Source organism: Ovis aries, chromosome 16 (genome assembly GCF_016772045.2).
Source record: "Ovis aries strain OAR_USU_Benz2616 breed Rambouillet chromosome 16, ARS-UI_Ramb_v3.0, whole genome shotgun sequence".
Lineage (NCBI taxonomy): Eukaryota > Metazoa > Chordata > Mammalia > Artiodactyla > Bovidae > Ovis > Ovis aries.
The window spans coordinates 10591606-10612683 of NC_056069.1; the positions used below are offsets into that span (position 1 = coordinate 10591606).

Consider the following 21078-nt stretch of genomic DNA (forward strand, 5'->3'; position numbering starts at 1 on the left):
TCTTAAATGTGCTCAGAACATTTACATTAACTAAGTTAGGCAAAATCACCTAACACAGCCTATTTTATAATATAATAAAGTACTGCATATGTCATGTAACTTAGTGAAAAACAGAATGGTTCTAAGTGTATTGGTATTAGCCTCTGTGACTGTGTGGCTGACAGATGTGGCTTGCTGCTGCTGCCCAGCATTACTATAGATCATGAGAGAGTGTTAGCCCAGGAAAAGATCAAAATTTGAAGTATGGTCTCTACCTAATGCATATAGCTTTTACACCATCATAGAGCTGAAAAATCCTAAGTTGAACTATCATAAGCAGGGGACCAACGTATGCTATTGTAGAAGAAAGGCAGCCATAGATAATGTGTAAACCTGTGGGTGTGGCTTTGTTCCAATAAAACTTTATTTACAAATTCAGGCAGCTGGTAAATCAGTTTGATATGAGGAAATAGCCAACCAAAACAACCCTCACTCCCACATTTTTGAGAAAGTGTTAGCAAAGACACCACTAGCCTGGATTTTAAGATTGTTTGAGATGTAAAATATTTCGGTCCCCAATTGAGAAAGCTGTTCAGATGGGCATAATCTCTGATGCCCCCTTCAGATATGGTCAAAGTTAGTAATGGACAGGGAGAACCTCCCAAAGGGCAGAGTGAAGGACCACAGATGAAGAACTGCTTCCTGACAGCAGAACAAGAGTCAAATCCAAAGGAGTTCCCTGTCCCCTTAGAAGGGGCACTTCCTTTCATTTGCCAAGCAGTATTTCAGAATTGCCCCAGTCACCACTATTTGCTGACTGTGTGAAGCAACACCATTTGTCTTTTCAGGTCATAGGGTCTCCAGATCAGGAAGAATCCATCTGAACGTAAGTGGAGACTCTTGGAAACTGGTATGCCTGGGTGACATTGTTAGCTTACCATCTTTGGGGAAAGGCGCATCTTTTACATGCAGAAGGGAAATTAATATTTAAGACCAAGGTAGCAGGCTGTGGTAGGCTATATTCTTTTCAGCAAATATCCATTTGCTTTCCCCTACTCTGAAACTCAGCACTTCCTGCTGTGAGAGAGGTGTATACTTTCCTGCCCCAGTGTTGAGCTTGGTCAATGGAACCTGGGTGGATATAATGTACACTTGCTCTAAGTAGGAATCAAATGTGCTTGCGTAATTTGACTTGGCCTGATAAGCCATGAGCATGTGTTTCAGACAGTGGCTGCTCCCTCAGCCTGGGTCCTAGGATAATCAGCCAAACCATGGATCCAACAGAGAATGTATTTCTTACAAGCCACTGACATTTGCGGTTGTTATTCAGCATGATTTCCAAGAAAGATACCTAATACAATTTCTTTCTCAGAGCTGGGATTTAAGAGGGAGCACACAACAGGACAATAAAATCCTGGGAAAATGCAGGAGGTTTTTCTGAGGATGGTGATAATCCTTTGAGTTGGGATTCACTAATAAAGTGTGCATCTATGATAACATTTAATACTATAGTTTTGGATCAGGAAAGTATTTTCCAGAAAGGTTTTCTATGAGAAAAATATAACTTGTTTTATAATTCACATTGACAATTTCCAAGAATACACTGTGGAAAAGAGTAACTACATGTAAAATAAAAAGCTACACATAAATTATGATTTATCAAAACAAATGAAGCCAAACTATAAATATTCCAATGAAAAGCTTTCAGAATTCAAATTTAGGCAAATATCATTTTTGTTACTGATCTAAGGAACAGATTTCTAATATTGTTGTCCATTGCAGCACATCTTTTCAAACTTAAAGTCTTTCTTAAAATAATGTTGAAAAGGCTACAGTGTCTATAAAAATTATCAACAGCTCCAAATTAATAAAGAGCTCAAATCAAGAGTTTTCAAAAAATGAAATTAGATACTATAAAAGGCTTTAAGTTCTATTTTTTAAATAAGATAGAATAACATTTACTTTTTAAATAAAAGCAATACATAATAAACCTAAAAATACAAAATAAAGTCACAATTTTTCTATAATCAGAGTATGTTTTTCTTTTTGTTTTTTCATGATTGAGGTGCTTTATTTGGGTATCTGTTTAAAAATGTGGATGGAGGGGTGAGAACTGAGAAAATGGTGGTCAAAGGATACAAACTTGCAGTTAGAAGATGAATAACTTTTGGAGATCTAATGTACAACACTGTGATTCTAGTCAACAATACTACATTACACACTTCAAAGTTACTAAGAAAGTGAAAGTGAAGTTGCTCAGTCGTGTCCGACTCTTTGCGACCCCGTGGACTGTAGCCCTCCAGGCTCCTCTGTCCATGGGGTTCTCCAGGCAAGAATACTGGAGTGAGTTGCCATTTCCTTCTCCAGGGGATCTTCCCAACCCAGGGATCGAACCCAGGTCTCCTACATTGCAGACAGACGCTTTAACCTCTGAGCCCCAAGAGGATAATCTTAAATATTCTCACCATGATAAAGAAATGATAATTATGTGACATGATAAAGATGTTAGCTAATGGTGGTCAGATCAACAATGTTGTACATCTTAAACTTACACAGTGTTATGTATCAATTATATCTCAAGTTTTAAATTTTTTTACAAAAGCTGCTTATTTGGCTGCACCTGGTCTTAGCTGACACATGCAGGGTCTTCAGCTGTGGCATGCACTCTCTTCACTGCAGCTATGTGGGATGTAGTTTCCTGACCAGGAACTGAACTCGGCCCCCTGCACTGGGAGCATGGAGTCTCAGCCATGGGATCACCAGGCAAGTCTTCTCAAAGGCAAAAAAAAAATCTGTAGTGAGTTGAACTAAAATGAGATTTATCTGAATAAAATACAATTGACAGTTGAAAAAAAAACAAAGATGTGTGTGGATATGCTGTTCTAACTTTCTAATATTTTGTTGACAAACAAATACACAGAAGTATTACAAATGAGAGCTGGGATTTCCAGGAATGTTGTAGAAAAAATGTCCATATTCAGTAGAATGCTGGACTAGATGTCTTTTGAGACCCTTTCCAGGCTGATTTTCAGATTTAGACTATCCCAGTCACTTTATTATATTTAAAACAATAGATTCCATGTAACACTTAACTCAAGCTAGAAAAAAAAAACTGTAGTATTAGAATCGTTCCAAAAACACTGAAAAGCATTTCACTTGAAATTTCTATTTAAATGACATTAAAAACAGAAACAAAAAATGTCAAACTAGAATTCCTATTAGATCATTGTGAGATTCTTCTCAAGCTGCAGAACAGTTTCCTTGAGGGCAGGATCCTCTGCCCAGTTGACTTTACTCCCCAAAATGAGGTTCTGTAATTAAAAAAAAAAAGTTTTAAAATTAAAAGTTCTCAGCAGTTATAAAAATTTATTGATTTTTTAAAAATTGTCTTTCACATCAAATATTTACAGAACTAGGTGTGAACATTTACTCTGTGATGATGGGAAAAAATAGTAAATGCGTTCTTGTATCTTTATTTCTGTTTTCAATAAGGCTTCAACCTTGATCGCCATAACGCTAGGGAAATATTGACAATGTTTATAACAATTTTTCTGCTTTGCCAGTTTTTGTAGATAGTTTTTACCTCTTAAGGAAGGATATTTGCAGTGTTTCCTAAAGGAAAAAGATGACAGTTATGGTTCAGAGTTCATTTTGCATTTCTAAAGTGAAAAGCAATTAAATTGTAAGTAATATGCATTTTGACAAGAGGTAAAAGAGCTTAATTCTCAGCCCTTGCAAAGTTCCAAGACTTTGACAAAGGTGAAGATTATTTTTGTGGTAGGCAATGGAGGACTGATTAAGGTTATAATTAATGAAAATTCTGGACATTATTCTTTGAAAAATTGCAGCTCAATGATACTGAGTTAATTCAGTTATATATAAAAATATGAAGCCTGAAAATAATAGAATTAATCACTTTTAAAAAGTTATTTACCCCCCCTTTCTACTTTTTATAAATATTACCTGAAACACATGTTGAATAACTGTAGTAATCTGTATCTCTGTCTCCAGTTTTTGTTGTATGGTCTTTATTTTGTCTGAATTTTCCATACTATCCAAATCATCTTTCTGTTTGTTCTTTTCAGTCTGTATTTCTGAAAGCTTTCTTTCTGAAGCTTGTTTTAATTCTGTTGGGTTAAAAATAAAGCAATATACTATATATGACAACTCCTATAAACAAGAATCTTGAAAACTTCTGAAGCAGAATAGTTCCTGATTATTTCAGTCAAGGGAAAAATTTTAATATGCATTTTAGGTTGCAGTTCCATTCTGACATGAAAATGATTCCTCTGGTGCAAAGCACCAGTATTTTAATTTCATACTTAGCAATGCCCTCTGTGAGATGTTCAAGTGTGCAAGCATGACAATGATACTGTCTATAAATGTCTGCCAAGGCATCATGTCAGAGGACTTCCTCTGGGCTGCCAAAAAAATAGGTGATATATGTAAGGAAATATTCTCCCCCTTAGTTTTCAAAACTTACATTTTAATAAATTTTCAAAGAAAGGTAGGATAAATAGGGATAAATATCATCAACCATTTTTTTTTGTTGTTCCTGAAGTATTCTGAGAATTATACTAGAGATCTTCCTTTCATCTTCAGTTGAAAATATCCTAAGTCAAAAATGTACCTAATCCACCAAACATCACAGCCTAGTCTAGCCTGCCTTAAACATGCTCGGAACACTTACATTAGCCTGCAATTGGGCAAAACCTCCTAAGACAAAGCCTGCTTTATAACAATATATTAAATTTCTCATGTAATTTATTGAATACTAAAAGTGAAAAATATAATAGTTGTAAATGTATTGGTGGTTTACTCTCATGACCACGTGGCTGCTGCTGCCTGGCATCACATGAGAGACTATAACGAGCCCAGGAAAAAAGCAAAATTCAAAATCCGAATTCAGTTTCTACTGAATGCATATCATCGTAAAGTAAAAAAATTGTAAGTTGAAACATCATAAGTTGGGGACAGACAGTATTTAAAAATATAAATGGGTATATCTCAGGAGCTCAGTTCTTTGACACTGATGTATCAAAAGCAGGTTGGAATGCAATGGAAAAAAAGCCAAAGGGTGATTAGACAGGTGACAGGACTACTTCTGACCCTGAGATTACTTACAAAAGGCAAATCTAGGGGCTTCCCTGGTGGCTCAGTGGTAAAGAATCCACCTGCCAATGCAGGAGACAAGAATTCGATCCCTGATCTGGGAAGATCCCATGTGCCCCTGTGCCCTTGTGCCCTTGTGCCCTAGAGGCTCTGCTCCACAACAGAAGCCACTGCAGTGAGAACCAGCACAGCAACCCAGAGTAACCCTTGCTTGCCGCAACTCGAGAAGAGTCCATGCAGCGGTGAAGACCCAGGACAGCCGAAAACAATAAAAATAAATGAATAATTTTTTTAAAAGCAAATATACATAGTATTTTAAAATAATAAATCATGCCTGTAACTGTTAAACGAAAAAAGGAGTAATACAGAATAAAATTATGCCAATTTTATAAATAAAAAGCACTGAAGATCGATTATCTCTTGATAAAATAAAAAAAATTTTATGTATATTTTTGTTTTCAAATTCTTTATAGAGGATATGTAGAACTAGCCTTAGTTCTCTCTGAAATAGATTTCAATAAAACATTTCAAAATTTTCAATGCAAAAAGCTATCTCATGTTAAGTTAAACTATAGAACCATATGTATCAAGTGATCATTTAAAACTTATGTACCAGAAAAATAAAATTATGTGTGGACTCCCCCAGGAAGCTGCTTGCCATGGAGCGGACATGCGTTCGATCCCAGGTCTGGGAGGATTCCACATGTCGTGGAGTAACTAAGCCCTAGTCACAAGTACTGAGCCTGTGCGCTGCAGCTGCTGAAGCGTTCACGCCTAGAGCCTGTGCTCCACCACAAGAGAAGCCGCCACAGTGAGAAGTGAAGTGCTGCAACAAAGAATGTGGCCTCTGCTCGCCACAGTCAGTGAAGACTCCTCACAAAGCAGCAAAGGCCCAATGCAGCCAAAAAACAAAATAAATAACCTGAAAAAGTATACATATAAATGTTTATTTGGGTGTGGAAAAGGCTTGAAATGATGTATATCTAATTGTGGTCACACAAGAAGGAGGTATGGCTTTCACATTATACTTTTCTGTATTACTTGATATTCTCCCCCCCACCCCCACTGAGAATGTATTAATTTTTGTGATTCAAAGTTCTAAAACAATAGATCAAGCAAATTGCACTGTATATACTACTCTTTAAATTGCCACATCCAAAGTTTTAAGAAAATCAGAAAATTAAAAAAATTTTCAGTGATTGGGAGATCTTCATATTAAGTGAAAAATGTGTTCTCGAAAAAAAGAGCCAAAAAGTGTTCTACATACGCAATCTCTTCTTTCTAACATCAAGCAATTTTTCCTCCAAATCCCAAGTTTCCTGTTATTAGAAATAAAAAGATTAAGGCACATAACCTAAGAACACACCTATAATATTTAAATCATTGAATTTTATCTATTCATATTTTCTAGAGCTTCAGTTTTCAATTCCTCTATTTTTACACAACAAAAGGCAAAGAAAGAGTAGCTTAAATGATAAGTAGATAATTAGTCAGAAATAATGGAACTATGAAAAGAGAGAAAACTTAAGGATACTGAATTCCAAACATACCAGTCTTTGGGCAATCCTATTTAGTCACATACAGTTACCAGCAAGAATGTGTTACTGAAATCATGAGAATGCATAAGCAGCTTTATGTTCAAAATTACCTGCTGTGATTTCATTATTAGTTTATTCAGATTTAATATTTGTTTCATGTTATTCATGAGCACACTGAAAAGGAATAAAAAATATGATTTATTAAGTTTAAAATTTTTCATTGATTAAGAAATCAGTTAGTATATATATTTTTTCATTACAGCCAATGTACACTTCAATATAGTCATTGTTTAACAAGATAAGTCTAGACAAGTTTGGGGTAAACTAAATTTCTGATGCATTTTCCTAGAAAACTTTTTGCTCACAGACAACAAAGAATAACAAATTTGAGCATGTAGGAACATTTCTTTTTTTTTTTCCTTGGCCATACCCCGTAGCATGCAGGAGCTTAGTTCCCTGACCAAGGATCGAACCAGTGTCTTCCGCAGTGGAAACATAGAGTCTTAACTACTGGATCACAAAGGAAGTCCCCAGAACATTTCTAAAAATCTCATACTTAGGGAGAAAAAAACCCTAACTTGCTAATACATAGGTTTCTTTTGGAAATGGACTTTAGGATTTTTTAAAAATTCATTAATTTGGCTGTGCTGGGCCTTAGTTTCAGTACACAGGATCTTCCATCCTCATTGCAGCATGGGGGACCTTTAGTTGAGACACATGGGATCTAGGTCCCTGACCAAGGATCAAACCCGGGCCCCCTGCATCGGGAGTGCAAATTTTAGTCACTGTTCTACTAGGGAAGTCCCTAGATGTTAGTTTTTAGACTAGTTTTAGGTTCAGGGCAAAACCAAGTGGAAGGGAAACCCATACACCCTCTGGCCCCACACTTGCACAGCCTCCTCCACCAGAGTAGCCCATCTGTTATAACTGATGAACCTACACTGACACATTATCATCCTCCAAAGTCCATAGTTTACATTAGGGTTCACTCTTGGTGGTGTATATTCTATGCATTTTGACAAATGTATAATGACATGTATCTAACTATATCAGACACAACAGTTCCACTGAATCAACTGCTTTTATTCCCCATTTCTTCAGCAAGTATTTCTGAGAGACTACCTCATGTCAAGATTGTGCCACGCACCAAGATTATAAAATAGAATAAAACACAGTACCTGTTTTCAAAGAGGAAAGAATCTTATGGGGGAAAAAAATAAATCCATACCATCGTTATGACTTCATTAGAATCAGTAATGGATTGTGTAAGAGTTGTGGAAAGGGTAGAACAAGGAAACCCTGAGTCTTAAAGGATGTAAAAGTACAACTGATCCTTGAACAGTGCAGGCAGAGTGGATGGTCAGAGTTACCAACTGTCCACACAGTCCACAGCACTGCTACCTCTGCCTCAAAAACACAGGAATTAAATGGCTCACCCAAGGACAGAAAGCTGAAACAGCCTGGATCAAACCCTAGTTCATTGATTCCACATACTGTGACCTCTAAATAAATACAAACTTTCCCCCATACTTAAAGATCTGTAAAATGAAAATACAGGTATATATTTATTGAAAAAACACACACAAAACACCTGCATAGAAGTGGACTCAAACAGTTCAAACCCATGCTGTTCCAGGGTCAAGTGTAATTATGAAGAATACCTAACAAGCAGTTTGGTACAGCCGGAGTAAAAGGGCAGAAATAAGACCGGGCAAGAAGAGTAGTTCTCATATTTCCTAGTGCCACCGTCCTTTGGGAGGCTTGTTATATGTGGGTTGCCAGCTTCCCATCTTAGGATCGGATTACAGATGACCTTGGATGCCAGAGTCTTTATTTTATATTTCTTGGCAAGTTATATAAGTTACTCATTTCTGCCCATGAAAAATGAGGAGTATATTTCCTATCTCATTGGGTTACTGTTGGCTTAAATGAGATAACATTGTTCTTGTCTTACAGTAACAAGTTAAACAAAAGTTAACTTTCAAAAGCTTCCTTTAAAATTCTAGATCATCAGGGTAAAACCTCAGGGTCCCATCCATTTGGAACAGGATGTCAGTAGGACTATAAAGTTTGTAAGGATGAGACGAGCCTACTTTTCTTATTTCCCAGATAAAGATGGTCAACAGTGACAGATAATTAAAAAAATTCATGGAACTAATCATTATGCGATCTCCCTTACTGCCAACCTGACCAAATCCAGGAAACATAAAACAAAAAAACATACCTAGTCTTGATATCAACCTTCTCCAGGTGTTTTCTAAGTGCAGTTGAAAGTTGCATCCTATAGAGGAAAAAACTCCACTATAAAACATGGATAACATTTATGGTACAGTGAAAAGAATATTTAAAAATACAACAAAGATTCCTTTCTGTTTAAATGTAACATAAAACAAAAGTAGGTTTTTAAACAGTATTATATGGGAAATAATTCGACAAGTCAGTCATAGAAACACGGAGTAACACCAAGAGGGATGGGGCTGTTGCATGTGGTTGTGCACGGCCAGGCGAGGGGCTGAGCTGACCTGACACCCTGCCTGAACTTGCTCTCCAAACCACCCACCTAGGTGCAGGGCTGGAGGAAGCAATAAGGCACTACAAAATGTAATGTACAATATGATAAAATACAATTAACACTGCTATAAGCTACATATGAAAGTTAAGAGATTAAGAATTCTCACAACAAAAAAAATTTTTTTCTATTTTTAAAATTTTGTATCTATATGAGATGGTTGATGTTCACTAAACCTCCTATGATGATCATTTCAGGATGCATGTAAGTCAAAACACGCTCTACACCTTAAACTTAGACAGTTATTGTTTAGCCGCTAAGTTGTGTCCGACTCTTGTGACCCCATGGACTGTAGCCTGCCAGGCTCCTCTGTCTATGAGATTTTCCCGGCAAGAATACTGGAGTGGGTTACCATTTCCTTTCTCCAGGGGATCTTCCTGACCCAGGGATCAAACCCATGTCTCCTGCATTGGCTGGCGGATTCTTTGCCACTGAGCTGCCAGGGAGGCCCAAACTTATACACTGCTGTATTTCAATTATATCTCAATAAAACTGGAAGAAGGAAAAAAGGCATACAGATCAGCAGGCTTAAATTAGGTAGAGTTAGGGAATACAAAGCCATACTCAACTATAAACTTTAAAATATGTCTATGTATAAGCAAGCACTATAATTTGTTTTTAAATTCAATAGCTAGTAAATAAGTGATAATAGAAAGTTAATAAGCTCAGCAATATCAGTCATTTCATTAAAGAGGATATCTTAATAGCTCTGATCTTAGTCAAAAAATATCATCTATATAATGAGCCAGCACATTAAATGAGGGAAAAAAGTTCACTGCTAGAAGTAATTAAAAGGACTTTAACTATTTTCAATTAAATGTAAGTAAATGTATCTGGGAAGGTCAGAAATACAAGGGAAAAACTATTAGAGTCATTCATTGGATTGAGATTATTAATTCAGATCATAAATCTATAATAGAGACTTCGTTTATCTTACTGACAGCTGTATACCAGCATCCAGCACAAAGCTCTGACACAGTAAGCACTCAAATATTTGGTGAATGAATTCTAAAATACAGATGCAAAGTTTAAAATTAAAAATACATTTAAACTCAATGACAATTCCTTTACTCCATTAAGAGTTACTGGAATAAATATGAGACTTCCCTGGTGGCTCAGTAGCTATGATTCAAAGCTTGCAATGCAGGGGCCTGGGTTCAATTCCTGGCTGGGGAACTAAATCCCACACGCTGCAACTAAAGAATCCTCGTGCCACGACTAAGACCTAGCACAACCAAAAATAAATCGTATAATCCTTTCCAACACCAAATGTGATTTAACCTCACACTTCTATTGTCTTGACTGACATTTTCTTATTAACACTGTCTTATGTAACTTCTTCAAATGAAAACATTAATGATGTAACTTTTCTCTCAGGGCTCAAAATTTGTGGGACCATCAACTAATCATCATTTTGATTAATTCAGACTAGTGGTAAAGAACCCACCTGCCAAAGCAGGAGACGTAAGAGACTCCAGTTCAATCTCTGGCTCAAGAAGGTCCCCTGAAGGAAGGCATGGCAACCTGCTCCAGTATTCTTGCCTTGAGAATCCCATGGACAGAGGAGCCTAGTGGGCTACAGTCCACAGGGTTGCAAAGAGCTGGATATGACTGAGGCGACTTAGCACACACACACACCCCACCTTGAGCCATACCCATCTTGCATACTTAAAATGTAATAATTACCTGTCTAACGCAAGCTTTTTAATTTCAAAAGCAGTTTTTGCCTCTTCAACTTCATTTTCTAGTTCTTCAATTTTACTGCCAAAGAAGCATGAACCAAAGAATGTCAGCAATGTCAGATAAAGTAACCACTGGAATAAAGGCATAAAGTAAATCTTTGAAGAAAGTGAAATGCCTGTTATCTAAATAATAGTATTCTACAGGATCCCACACTGACATTTCCAGATTTGGTAACTTGACTCTCACTGAGTTACTTTGATAAATATCTTGTTAAAGTGGGGCCGGTGCCGAGACTGCTAATGTGATAGCTCACTCATGTGCATGTAAGTTGACATCCTACATCAGTAACTTCTCAACATGTGCATGACAAATTACGTGGAAAAACAAAGAAAGGAAAAAGAAAGAAAATATTATAAGATGGATAATATTATTAAATCTGTAAAAACCACAACTAAAATTTTAAAATATGACATACGCTTCAATTTGCTTTTCCTGCATGATTTGTTCTGGAGTCTTTTCTTCATCTACAAATGAATAAATTTTTGAAGTTAGTAATATTTCATAAAAGTGTTGTCCAACAAAAATATAATGTGAGCCACAAATGCAAACCAAATATGTAATTTTAAATTTCTAGTTTCCACATTACAAAAGTAAAGAAACAAGTGAAATTAATTTTAATATAGCTTATTTAACCCAGTAGATCCAAAATATTGTCACTTTAAGCAATTTGGAATTACTGTTGAAATAGTTCACAATCTTTTCTTCTGTTTGCATTTTACATTTAGTCCTCAGTGAGGAATGACCATATTTCAAGTGTTCAGTGGCCACATGGAGCTAGTGACTAACATATTAGACAGCACAGATTAGAATGATAGAAAAAGAGAGTAAAAAAATCAAGATCAATGTAAAAAAATAGAAACTATGTCTATATATAAGAAATTTTAAATATATGTAAAATTACATCCAAAAACACAAAATAATTAAGGATAAATTTAACAAAATACATGTATGTATGACCTCTACACTATACACTATCGAACAGTAAAATGGAAAGATATACTACCTACATGTACTGGGAGAATCATGGCTAATCTAACAACTGCTAATATAACGAATTCACCCATAGTGATCTATATGCTGTGTTGTGCTTAGTTGCTCAGTCGCGTCTGACTCTTTGTGACCCCATGGACCGTAGCCCACCAGGCTCCTCCATGGGGATTCTCCAGGCAAAAATACTAGAGTGTGTTGCCATGCCCTTCTCCAGGGGATCTTCCTGACCCAGGGATCGAACCGGGGTCTCCTGCAGTACAGGTGGATTCTTTACCAGCTGAGCTTCCAGAGTCCCACTCAAAATCCCAGAAATTGACAAGCTGATTTTAAAATGCACATAGAAAAATAAAGGACCAAGAATAGTCAAAACAGTTCTGACAAAGAATGAACTTGAAGGACTTATAGTAGCTGACAATCAAGACTTACTATAAAGCTACAGTAATCCAAACAGTGTGGCACCATTGTAAAGATAGACAAGTTCCTCAAAGGAACAGAAGAAAAAGTCCAGAAATAGACCTACACATATACAATGGGTTACACATGAAAAAAATTGAACCTTGACCCTTACTTAGCTTACACTATACCCAAAACTTAACCCAAAATGAATCACAGTACTGAATGTTAAACTTAAAACTTTAAGACTTCTAGAACAAACATAGGAGAAAACCTTTGCAACCTTGAAATAGTCAGTTTCTTAGACAGAACTCAAAAACCGCAAACCACAAAAGAAAACCAGTGAAAAACAACACTTCATAAAAATTTATGCCTTCTGCTCCTGAAAGGACTCTGTTAAGAAAATAAAAAAGCAACAAACTAGGAGAAAATTTCTGCCATATATATATATATATATACACATATATATATGTACACACACATATATATTTTTACTCATCTGAAACAGGACTGTATTTATTTTTTGAAAGAAGTGAATGTTTAAGAAAATATATAATATTTTCATTTTTAATTAAAACTCAAACTCAGTAAGACTAACAATCTAACTAAAAATGGGCAAAGCTTTGAAAGGACACTTCAAAAAGTAAACTACCAATAAGACATGAAAAGATGATCAACAATATCAGTTATTAGGGAAATATAAATTAAAACCACATAAAATATATCACTACATACTTACTAGAATGGCTAAAATTTAAAGACTGACAGTATAAAGTTTTAGAGAAGATATTGAGCAACTGGAAACCTCATACACTGCTGGGGAGGAATCTGCCATAATGGTATAATTATCTTAGCAGCTTGGTAGTTTCTTAAAAAGTTAAACATACACTTATCACCTCTAAATTTCACTTTTAGGTATTTAACCAAGAGAAATGAAAGCAAATGTCCACAAAAAGATTTACAAATGACAACTGCCCATAGCAGCTTTATTAATGAGGGGCAAACACTGGAAACAATTCAAATGTTCATCAACAGGTAAATGGATTAAAATTGTGGTGCAGTCATCATAAAATGTACTTCACAATAAAAAGGAAAGAATTACTGAGACAAAAGAGCATGGATGAATCACAAAAATGCTACACGGTACAAAAAGTAGCCAGACCCTTTGGGAGTGACTGCTGACAGGTTTGGGGTTTCTTTATAGAGTAATGCAAATGTTCTGCAATTAGATAGTGGTAATGGTTACACAACATTGTAAATACTAAAAGTTACTGAATTGTACATTTTAAAATGGTGAATTTTGTTGCATGAATTAAGTCACGAAAGACGGTGAAAAAAAAAACCCACCATATAAATACATTTACATCAAATGCTGTTCAAAAGCACTGTTCTATGATAAATGAAATGCTTAATATCTGCACTGTTCAATACGGTAGCCACCAGCCGCATTGTGGCTGAACCATTTGATATGTGAGTAGTACAGCTAAAGTAAAACTGAAGTGAAATTAGTTAGTTGTACTAGTCACATATCAAATAAGTTCATCTTCTGTGAGTCTCTTTCTGTAGAAATGTTTACATCTGTGATTTTAGTGGTGATCTTGATTAAAGAGATGTATATATTTGTCAAAACTCATCAAATTGGGCTTCCCTGGTGATCCAGCGGTTAAGAATCCACCTTGTAAGGCAAGGGATACCGGTCTGAACCCTGGTTTGAGAGGATCCCACATGTGGAGCAACTAAACCTATGTGCCACAATTACTGAGCCTATGCTCTAGAGCCCAGGAGCCACAACTACCGAGCCCATGCGCTGCAACTACTGAAGCCCGAGCACCTAGAATCCATGCTTTGAAACAAGAAAAGCTGCCGCAATGAGAAGCTTGCACACCACAACTAGAGATGAGCCCCCACTTGCTGCAACTTGAGAAAGCCAGCGTGCAGCCGTGAAGACTCACCACAGCCAAAAATTAAATAAATCTTTGCAACAACATCTACAAAAAAAAAAACTCATCAAATCATACCCTTAGAATAGATGCACTTATTGTAAAAAAAAAAAAAAGCCTTCAAGCAATAAAGTCTCAGTATTTTTTAGTGGTAAACACAAATCAATTTTAGATACATATCTTCTCTTCAAAACTAAAACCTAACTTCTTATGTGTGTGTTAGTGGCTCACTCATGTCCCATTCTTTTTGACCCCATGGACTAAGCCCTCTGTCCACGGAATGCTCCAGTCAAGAACACTGAAGTGTGTTGCCATTCCCTTCTCCATGGCATCTTCCCAACCTAGGGTTTGAACCCAGGTCTCCTGCATTGCAGGCAGATTCTTTACCATCTGAGCCACCAGGAAGCCGTAACAATCGGTCCTCTCCTTTAGCTGCAGAAATTCTACAGTGCAGACTATTAAGTCTACTCAAGATTTTAGATGTCACAACTCCTTCAAAATTAGCTATACAGGGCAAACAAGAACTGCATGAGGAGGCAGATTCTTATCACTTGGATTTTAGCTCTAAGGTCATCGTCTTGAAGAATCCATCTCTGATTACTGTATCTAAAGTAGTCCTTCCCTCTTATCATACCATTATTTCCTTCATCACATTTACCTCACCTCATAGTTATCTCACGTCTCTTTGCTTACCTGTTTTGCTACACAGAATTTAAGCTCCACGAGGATAAAGTCAGCCTTGTTCAACACCATATCTCCATTCCTAGCACCCACTATTCATTCAACTATGATTGCATGATTACCACTAGAGATAATTCCTCAATGGTTCAAGTTTTGAATAGCTTTTCCCCTACACCTCATTGTCTAAGATCAGTTATACTTTTTTATATAATATGTGGGCTCTCATGCCAGTAAAAGGATTAGACAAGTCCTACTTCTCATCTCTAAGATAAATATAATTTGTTTAATAGAAGGAACATAGGCTTTGGAAAGAAGGACACCATTAATTCCTCCAGGGGAAGGACAGTGACCTACTGATCATCTTTGAGGTAAGCATTTTTTAATTGAATTATAGTTGATTTACAGTGTTGTGTTAGTTTCAGGTATACAGCAAAGTGATTGTTATACATATATACACATATATATAAGTACTTTATAGATAATATATACTCTTATATAGGCATTATTGATATTACAAAAGGGACATGACTTTAGAGCCAGTAAGGTCTGATTCACTTCCTAACTCCTATGGTTATTAGCTATAGTAAGCAGAAGAGAGGCTGGGGGCCATCTTTTTTTAAGGTTTTGTTTTCTTTTGTTCTGTTTGTTGCATAAGATGCCCCTTTAGAAACCCTAGAATGGGGTTGGAAAACACACCAGAAATGCCTTCTGATCTGTGGCCTTAAAGTGAGCTTGAACAGAGCACAAAAATTATCGAGGTTCAAACATGGACTCAGGGAAGTAACTAAAACATCTATGAGGTGCCTAGGCTTCTCCACAATTCTTGATTCAACACAGTGTACTATTTGGTTTTATTCTGTAAGTTTATTTCATAGAGAAAGAAAAAGTAACCAAAATCTATCTTTGTGACCCACGGGCTTATAATAAATCAGGTGGCGTTAGGTGATTATTACTTAGGACGACTAAACCCATCATTTAACTACTCTCTTGGCCCTGAGATTTTTGGATTAATAATTGTAAAAGATAAATTTAAATTTTTATATAGAATTGAAAATTGTCAGTCACACTTTTATGCCTATCTCCCTTCTGTTTCCATGTCATTAATCCAGTGTTTCTCAAAGTATAGGTCTCAGATCACTTGTTCAACAATCATCTAATCTCCTAACTTAATGTCCAAGTTGTTGATGGTAGCTAAGCCCACAGGAATTTCCAATCAATAGAACTTAATTTTCCTGAATTCCTAACACCCCTCCTTCCCTAGATAAATAATTGTAAAATTGATCTTTTCCCTGGAGTACTGTTCATCATCAAACTCACAAAACCTTATTTGAAAATGGAAATCCTTACGTGCATCAACCATTGACTTATATTCCAAGAGTTGTTGTTTGGTCTGTGCTCTTAGCCTGAAAACAGATAAGAAGAGAGTTATATAATTATTGAGGTTTTATTCATTACTATATGATAAATCAACTCATCTTTTTTGGAATCTGATGCAACAAAATGAGTATAAATAAACAGCATTAAAATCTTACAGGGACGTCCCTGGTGGTCCAGCAGTTAAGACTCAGTGCTCCCAATGCAAGGCGCGCAGGTTCAATCCCTGGTTGGGAAACTAGATCCCACATGCTGCAATGAAAGCTCCCTCCCACACACGGCAACTAAGACTTGGCACATATATATTTAAATAAAAGATCTTCCAGGTTGGCCTCATTTTATTTAAAATAGGCATACAAGATGTTATGCCTCAGAAAAATACACAAAATGAAATACAGTAGGAAAACAGCATCTGTAAGGAAAAGTTAAAATTTTGATTTTTAAATTTATTTTTAATGGGCCACACTGAAATACAGCTTAAAGAGAACACTACACAAAGAAATAGATTTAAGTGGTAAACCCCCAAACACAGTAATGTGTTACAAACAGATTGAAACATTCTTAAGAGATACAGAAAAATATCAAAGGTACTAATCCTTGGATAAATAAGTAATTTATATAGTTTTCTTAGTCATCCTATGACTCTACTTACTTAAAAATCATACAAAAAATGGGTAGAAGAGCTATGGGTAAAATGATAACTACTTATTAGATGTTTCACATTTACCTGGTAATTCTCCAGTTCTGAGTTTGTTTTGTGACTCTGAGATCTAGTTAAGTAGCTAAGGAACATTAGACAAAATTTTAAAACTTTGCAGCATTAAGCTCCCTGTTTTAAAATTCCAAATGAAAAGAGCAATTTCTTAAGAGTTTAAGTAGGACAGCATTTTATGACACACTGAAACAATAATTCATTTTTAGCTGAGATGGAAAAGGAGATGTTATATCTTTAATATTTTATTATTTCATATTGTAGGTAGAAAGGGATTTTTAATTTAGTCATTCAAGTGTTTCAAAGACTTACACAAAAGATTGTCTTTCCAGGTCAGTGAGTAGTGTTCATTAGCATTTTCTGAGAACAAAAAGATGAAGGCAAGCCCATACACTTGGTCAAAGGTCAAAGGAATGGGAAGTGGGCTATTATGTCACCCCCAGAGTTCCTGCTGCCTTTTTTTTTTTTTTTTTTTTAATTAAATGCTGTTCACCAGTTGAGTCAGGTGGACTTTTGTGAGAGAATAGTGTCTGGTGGCCAGGACCTCTTTGGGGCATTTATTCCTAAGTGTAATACACAACAGATGGGAATAGGGGAAAGTAATACAGGAAAGTTAGTCGTTCCAGTTCAGGAACTGATGAAGCCCTTATATGCCTTCAAGAAACCCATGGGATGTTCTAGCTGTGAACAGTGGCTATTACGGTCATCTGGAATTGACCCTGGACTATAGGAGCACTTTCCTATATAGCTCTGAGAACTCTGGATAGGAATTCACCAGATCCAATGGCCCATAGATAAAAAGAATGGGAATAGTTAAAAGGAAAGAATTCAGTGTCTTCTAAATGTCTTCGTGTGAAACAGGGAGGTTTCTCTGCCCTTCTCTGTTATAGATATGACCCTTTTCAATCCAGAAGCTGCGTGTTTTGTATTTTCTACCAGGAAGCAATGTCTGTACGTTGCTAAGGAAAAGACTTAATGAGAAAGGACATCAGTCTTCTACTCCAGTGGGCAACTATGGACCTGAGCCATATCCATCCTACTCTTTGTTTCTGTGTGACCCCTCAAGCTAAGATTAGTTTTCATGTGTTTAAATGGTTTGGGAAAAAGTTATGTTACCTTCCTCCATATATATATACATATATATATATATATATATATAAAACTCCATTTGACAGACTCTTTATATAGTACGTCAGCCAGATCAATTCCACTTGAACCCACAGAACAGCTCCTGGACAACAATATCTCCATAATCATGAGACAAAGGTTGATCCTGTGGTTCTGGAGCGCCAGAGGTTGCCAAAAATGCCTCCAAGAAGCTGACCTGCCCCAAAATGAAATAGTCTGGGCTCTGGTTGTCAGCGAAGCCAAAGCCAAAGAAATTAAGAGCAATCACTTGATGAAATCTGAGGGTAAGAACTACCCATCTTGTACCAATCAGAGCTGGATGTTGGAAAGCCATGTAAAAGCATGACTATCTGGAGACTTCCAGCCATACCCACAGAGTCTTTACAGAAGATGTTCAGTCCTTTGTAGGTGAAAAATTTGCCTAGCAACTTTCATGAGTGAGGAGCAAGGGGAAAACTGTGGAGTGGGAAAGGAAGGGTAAGACCTGGGCTATAAGATTCCATGATTGGAGGAACCTGTTGTGTATTTGTAGGGGGGTAATTTTGAAGGTGAGGTTGTGAGGTTTATTATTAGGTGAGGCCTTTCAAAGCAGTAATGAAGTTGAAATACATACAGTTACAAAGCTTTTTTTAAAAAAATCCCCTTGTTACGATTTAGGTCTGCAAATTTTTTTCTGTAAAGGACTAGAAAGTAAATATTTTAGGCTTTGTGAGTCCTATAGTAGATACAATAGGCTTCCTACTGTGGGCTTCCCTGGTGGCTCAGACCAAAAAGAATCTGCCTGTCAAAGCAGGAGACCTAGGTTCGATCCATGGGTCGGGAAGACTTCTGGAGAAGGGAATGGCTACTCATTCCAGTATTCTTGCCTGGAGAATTCCACGGACAGAGGAGCCTGGCAGACTACAGTCCATAGGGTTACAAAGAGTCAGACACAATTTAACAACTTTCACTCACTCTCACTCATGGTATCTGCTCTAACTGCTTAACTCTGTCCTTGCAAGTTGCGTTCCAATAAAACGTTACATAAGGAGACAAATTTAATTTCATATAATTTTTACCTATTATTAACATCTTATAACTTTTCCCCCAACCATTTAAACACATGAAAACTAATTTTAGCTTGAGGGATCACACAGAAACAAAGAGTAGGATGGATATGGCTCAGGTCCATAGTTGCCCACTGGAGTAGAAGGCTGATGTCCTTTCTCATTAAGCATTTTCCTTAGCAACGTACAGACATTGCTTCCTGGTAGAAAATACAAAACACGCAGCTTATGGATTGAAAAGGGTCCTAGCTATAACAGAGAAGGTCAGAGAAACCTCCCTCCAATATAAATCTGGGCTTGGAAGCAACCCACAAAGGGCTTGAAAATCAGGACCGCAGGGCATGAGTGGGTAAGAAAGGCAATGTTAATTATAGCTCCGTAGGCCCTCTGCCAAACTCTGACCGCATAATATCTCTTTTAATTCCCACAGCAACTTAGCTAGGAAGCTGTCATTTTCCCTCTCTTTTCCAAGACGAAGAAAGGGGCTTAAAGAGCTTATGTGAATGCTCTAGTCACCAGCCATTAAGCGATCGACAATGAATTCGAACCCTAGACATTTTCGGCAAAGAGGGGAGCTCTTGGCCAAGACTCCCACTTGGCTCCTGCCCAGTCGGTCAGAGGGTACAACCTGAGCAGCAGGGTCATGCGGTCCTCCGGACGCACCGCCTGGGCGCCGGCGACCTGCGGCGGCCCGCCTTCCCCTCCGGAGTCCGCAGGCTTGGTGACGGCTTGCTCCTCGGACTGCGTCTCCATTCCGGGCGCGAAGAGCTACGACTCAGGACTGGCGGAGTCTTCCACAGAAGGGGCCGCTTTTCCCGCCACAAAATTGATATCCGGAACCAGCCGGAGCGTCTCCGCGTTCGGTCACACCCCTTCCGCCTCGTGGCCCCGCCCTTTCCTCCCTGGTCTCTGGTTGCCATGGTTGCGGCTGTGCCTTCTTTTATTCCCGCTCTAGTAATTAAAGTTGTTGTTCAGTCGCCCAGTCGTGTCCGACTCTTTGCGACCCCATGGACTGCAGCACGCCAGGCCTCCCTGTCCCCCACCGTTTCCCAGAGTTGGCCCAAGTTCAAGTTCATTGCCTGGGTGATGCCATCCAGCCTTCTCATCCTCTGACGCCCTCTTCTTCTGCCCTCAGCCTTTCCCAGCATCAGGGAGTTTTCCAATGAGTCTTCTGGTCGCATCAGATGGCCTTGGGCTTTCCTTATGGCTCAGCCGGTAAAGAATCCGCCCGCAATGCGGGATTCCCTGGATCTCTGAGTTAGGAAGGGAAAGGCTACCCACTCCAGTATTCTGGCCTGGAGAATTCCATGGAATGTTTAGTCCGTGGGGTGGCAAAGTGTCGGACACTACTGGGCGACTTTCACTTTCCACTTTCAGCTTCAGCGTCCGTATTTCCAGTGGATATTCAGGGTTGATCACTCTTAAAGTTGATTGGTTTCCAGGAGAATTTCATGAGTCTTCTCCAGCACCACAGTTTGAAGGCATCAATTACTTAATTTGAAGGCAAAAAGTTAAGCATCAGCTCTGTCGAGCTGGGCTAAGCGCTATGCTGCAGCCATTTGGGGGCACTCTCAGGCTTGTGGCACCGCGACCTGGAGGGGAGAACCCCGACATCAACAGTCTTTCAGCCTTTGAGCTGGGATAGTGATTCTTGATCCATTTTAGAATTCTCCTTCCATCTGCTGCCCTGGAAGATGGGTGTGGAGGGCAGGCTGGCAGAGAAAAGGATTTGAGAGTTTTGTTCTGAGCTCGTTAAGTCCAGGCCCCTCATTTGGCAGAGAAAGCAGAGGCCCAAGTTCAGAGATACCCACTGCCCTCTAGAAGGCAGTGCAGACTTTCAGTGTGAAATTCAACTGTAAGATTTGAACTTTTT

At 37.8% G+C, this 21078-nt stretch overlaps 1 protein-coding gene across 2 annotated transcripts; it reads right to left on the reverse strand.

The window, feature by feature from the left end:
* Positions 1–381: 381 nt before the first annotated feature.
* Positions 382–20046, reverse strand: CENPH (centromere protein H). Of its 2 annotated transcripts, XM_042233716.1 has the most exons (10): positions 19834–20046; positions 16293–16348; positions 11357–11405; positions 10885–10959; positions 8854–8910; positions 6740–6803; positions 6359–6410; positions 3943–4106; positions 3563–3591; positions 382–3290 (listed from the first exon to the last, which is right to left on the reverse strand). In XM_042233716.1, exons 1-10 carry the CDS (start codon positions 19956–19958, stop codon positions 3203–3205), a joined length of 759 nt encoding a protein of 252 aa, XP_042089650.1. In that variant the 5' UTR covers positions 19959–20046; the 3' UTR covers positions 382–3202. The 2 variants fall into 2 exon arrangements, with proteins under 2 accessions (XP_042089650.1, XP_004016964.2); XM_004016915.5 differs by lacking the exon at positions 3563–3591.
* Between the last annotated feature and the right edge of the window lie 1032 nt (positions 20047–21078).

Bases quoted from the DNA above. Each gene is read 5' to 3' on its own strand.
- CENPH (XM_042233716.1), bottom strand. From the start codon at position 19,958: ATGGAGACGCAGTCCGAGGAGCAAGCCGTCACCAAGCCTGCGGACTCC. The intron at 11,406-16,292 runs GTAAGGATTTCC...ATTCATTTGTAG, and splicing joins TAAGTCAATGGTTGATGCAC to ATGAAGAAAAGACTCCAGAA. The intron at 3,291-3,562 runs GTAAAAACTATC...TTTTAATTACAG, and splicing joins CAAATATCCTTCCTTAAGAG to AACCTCATTTTGGGGAGTAA.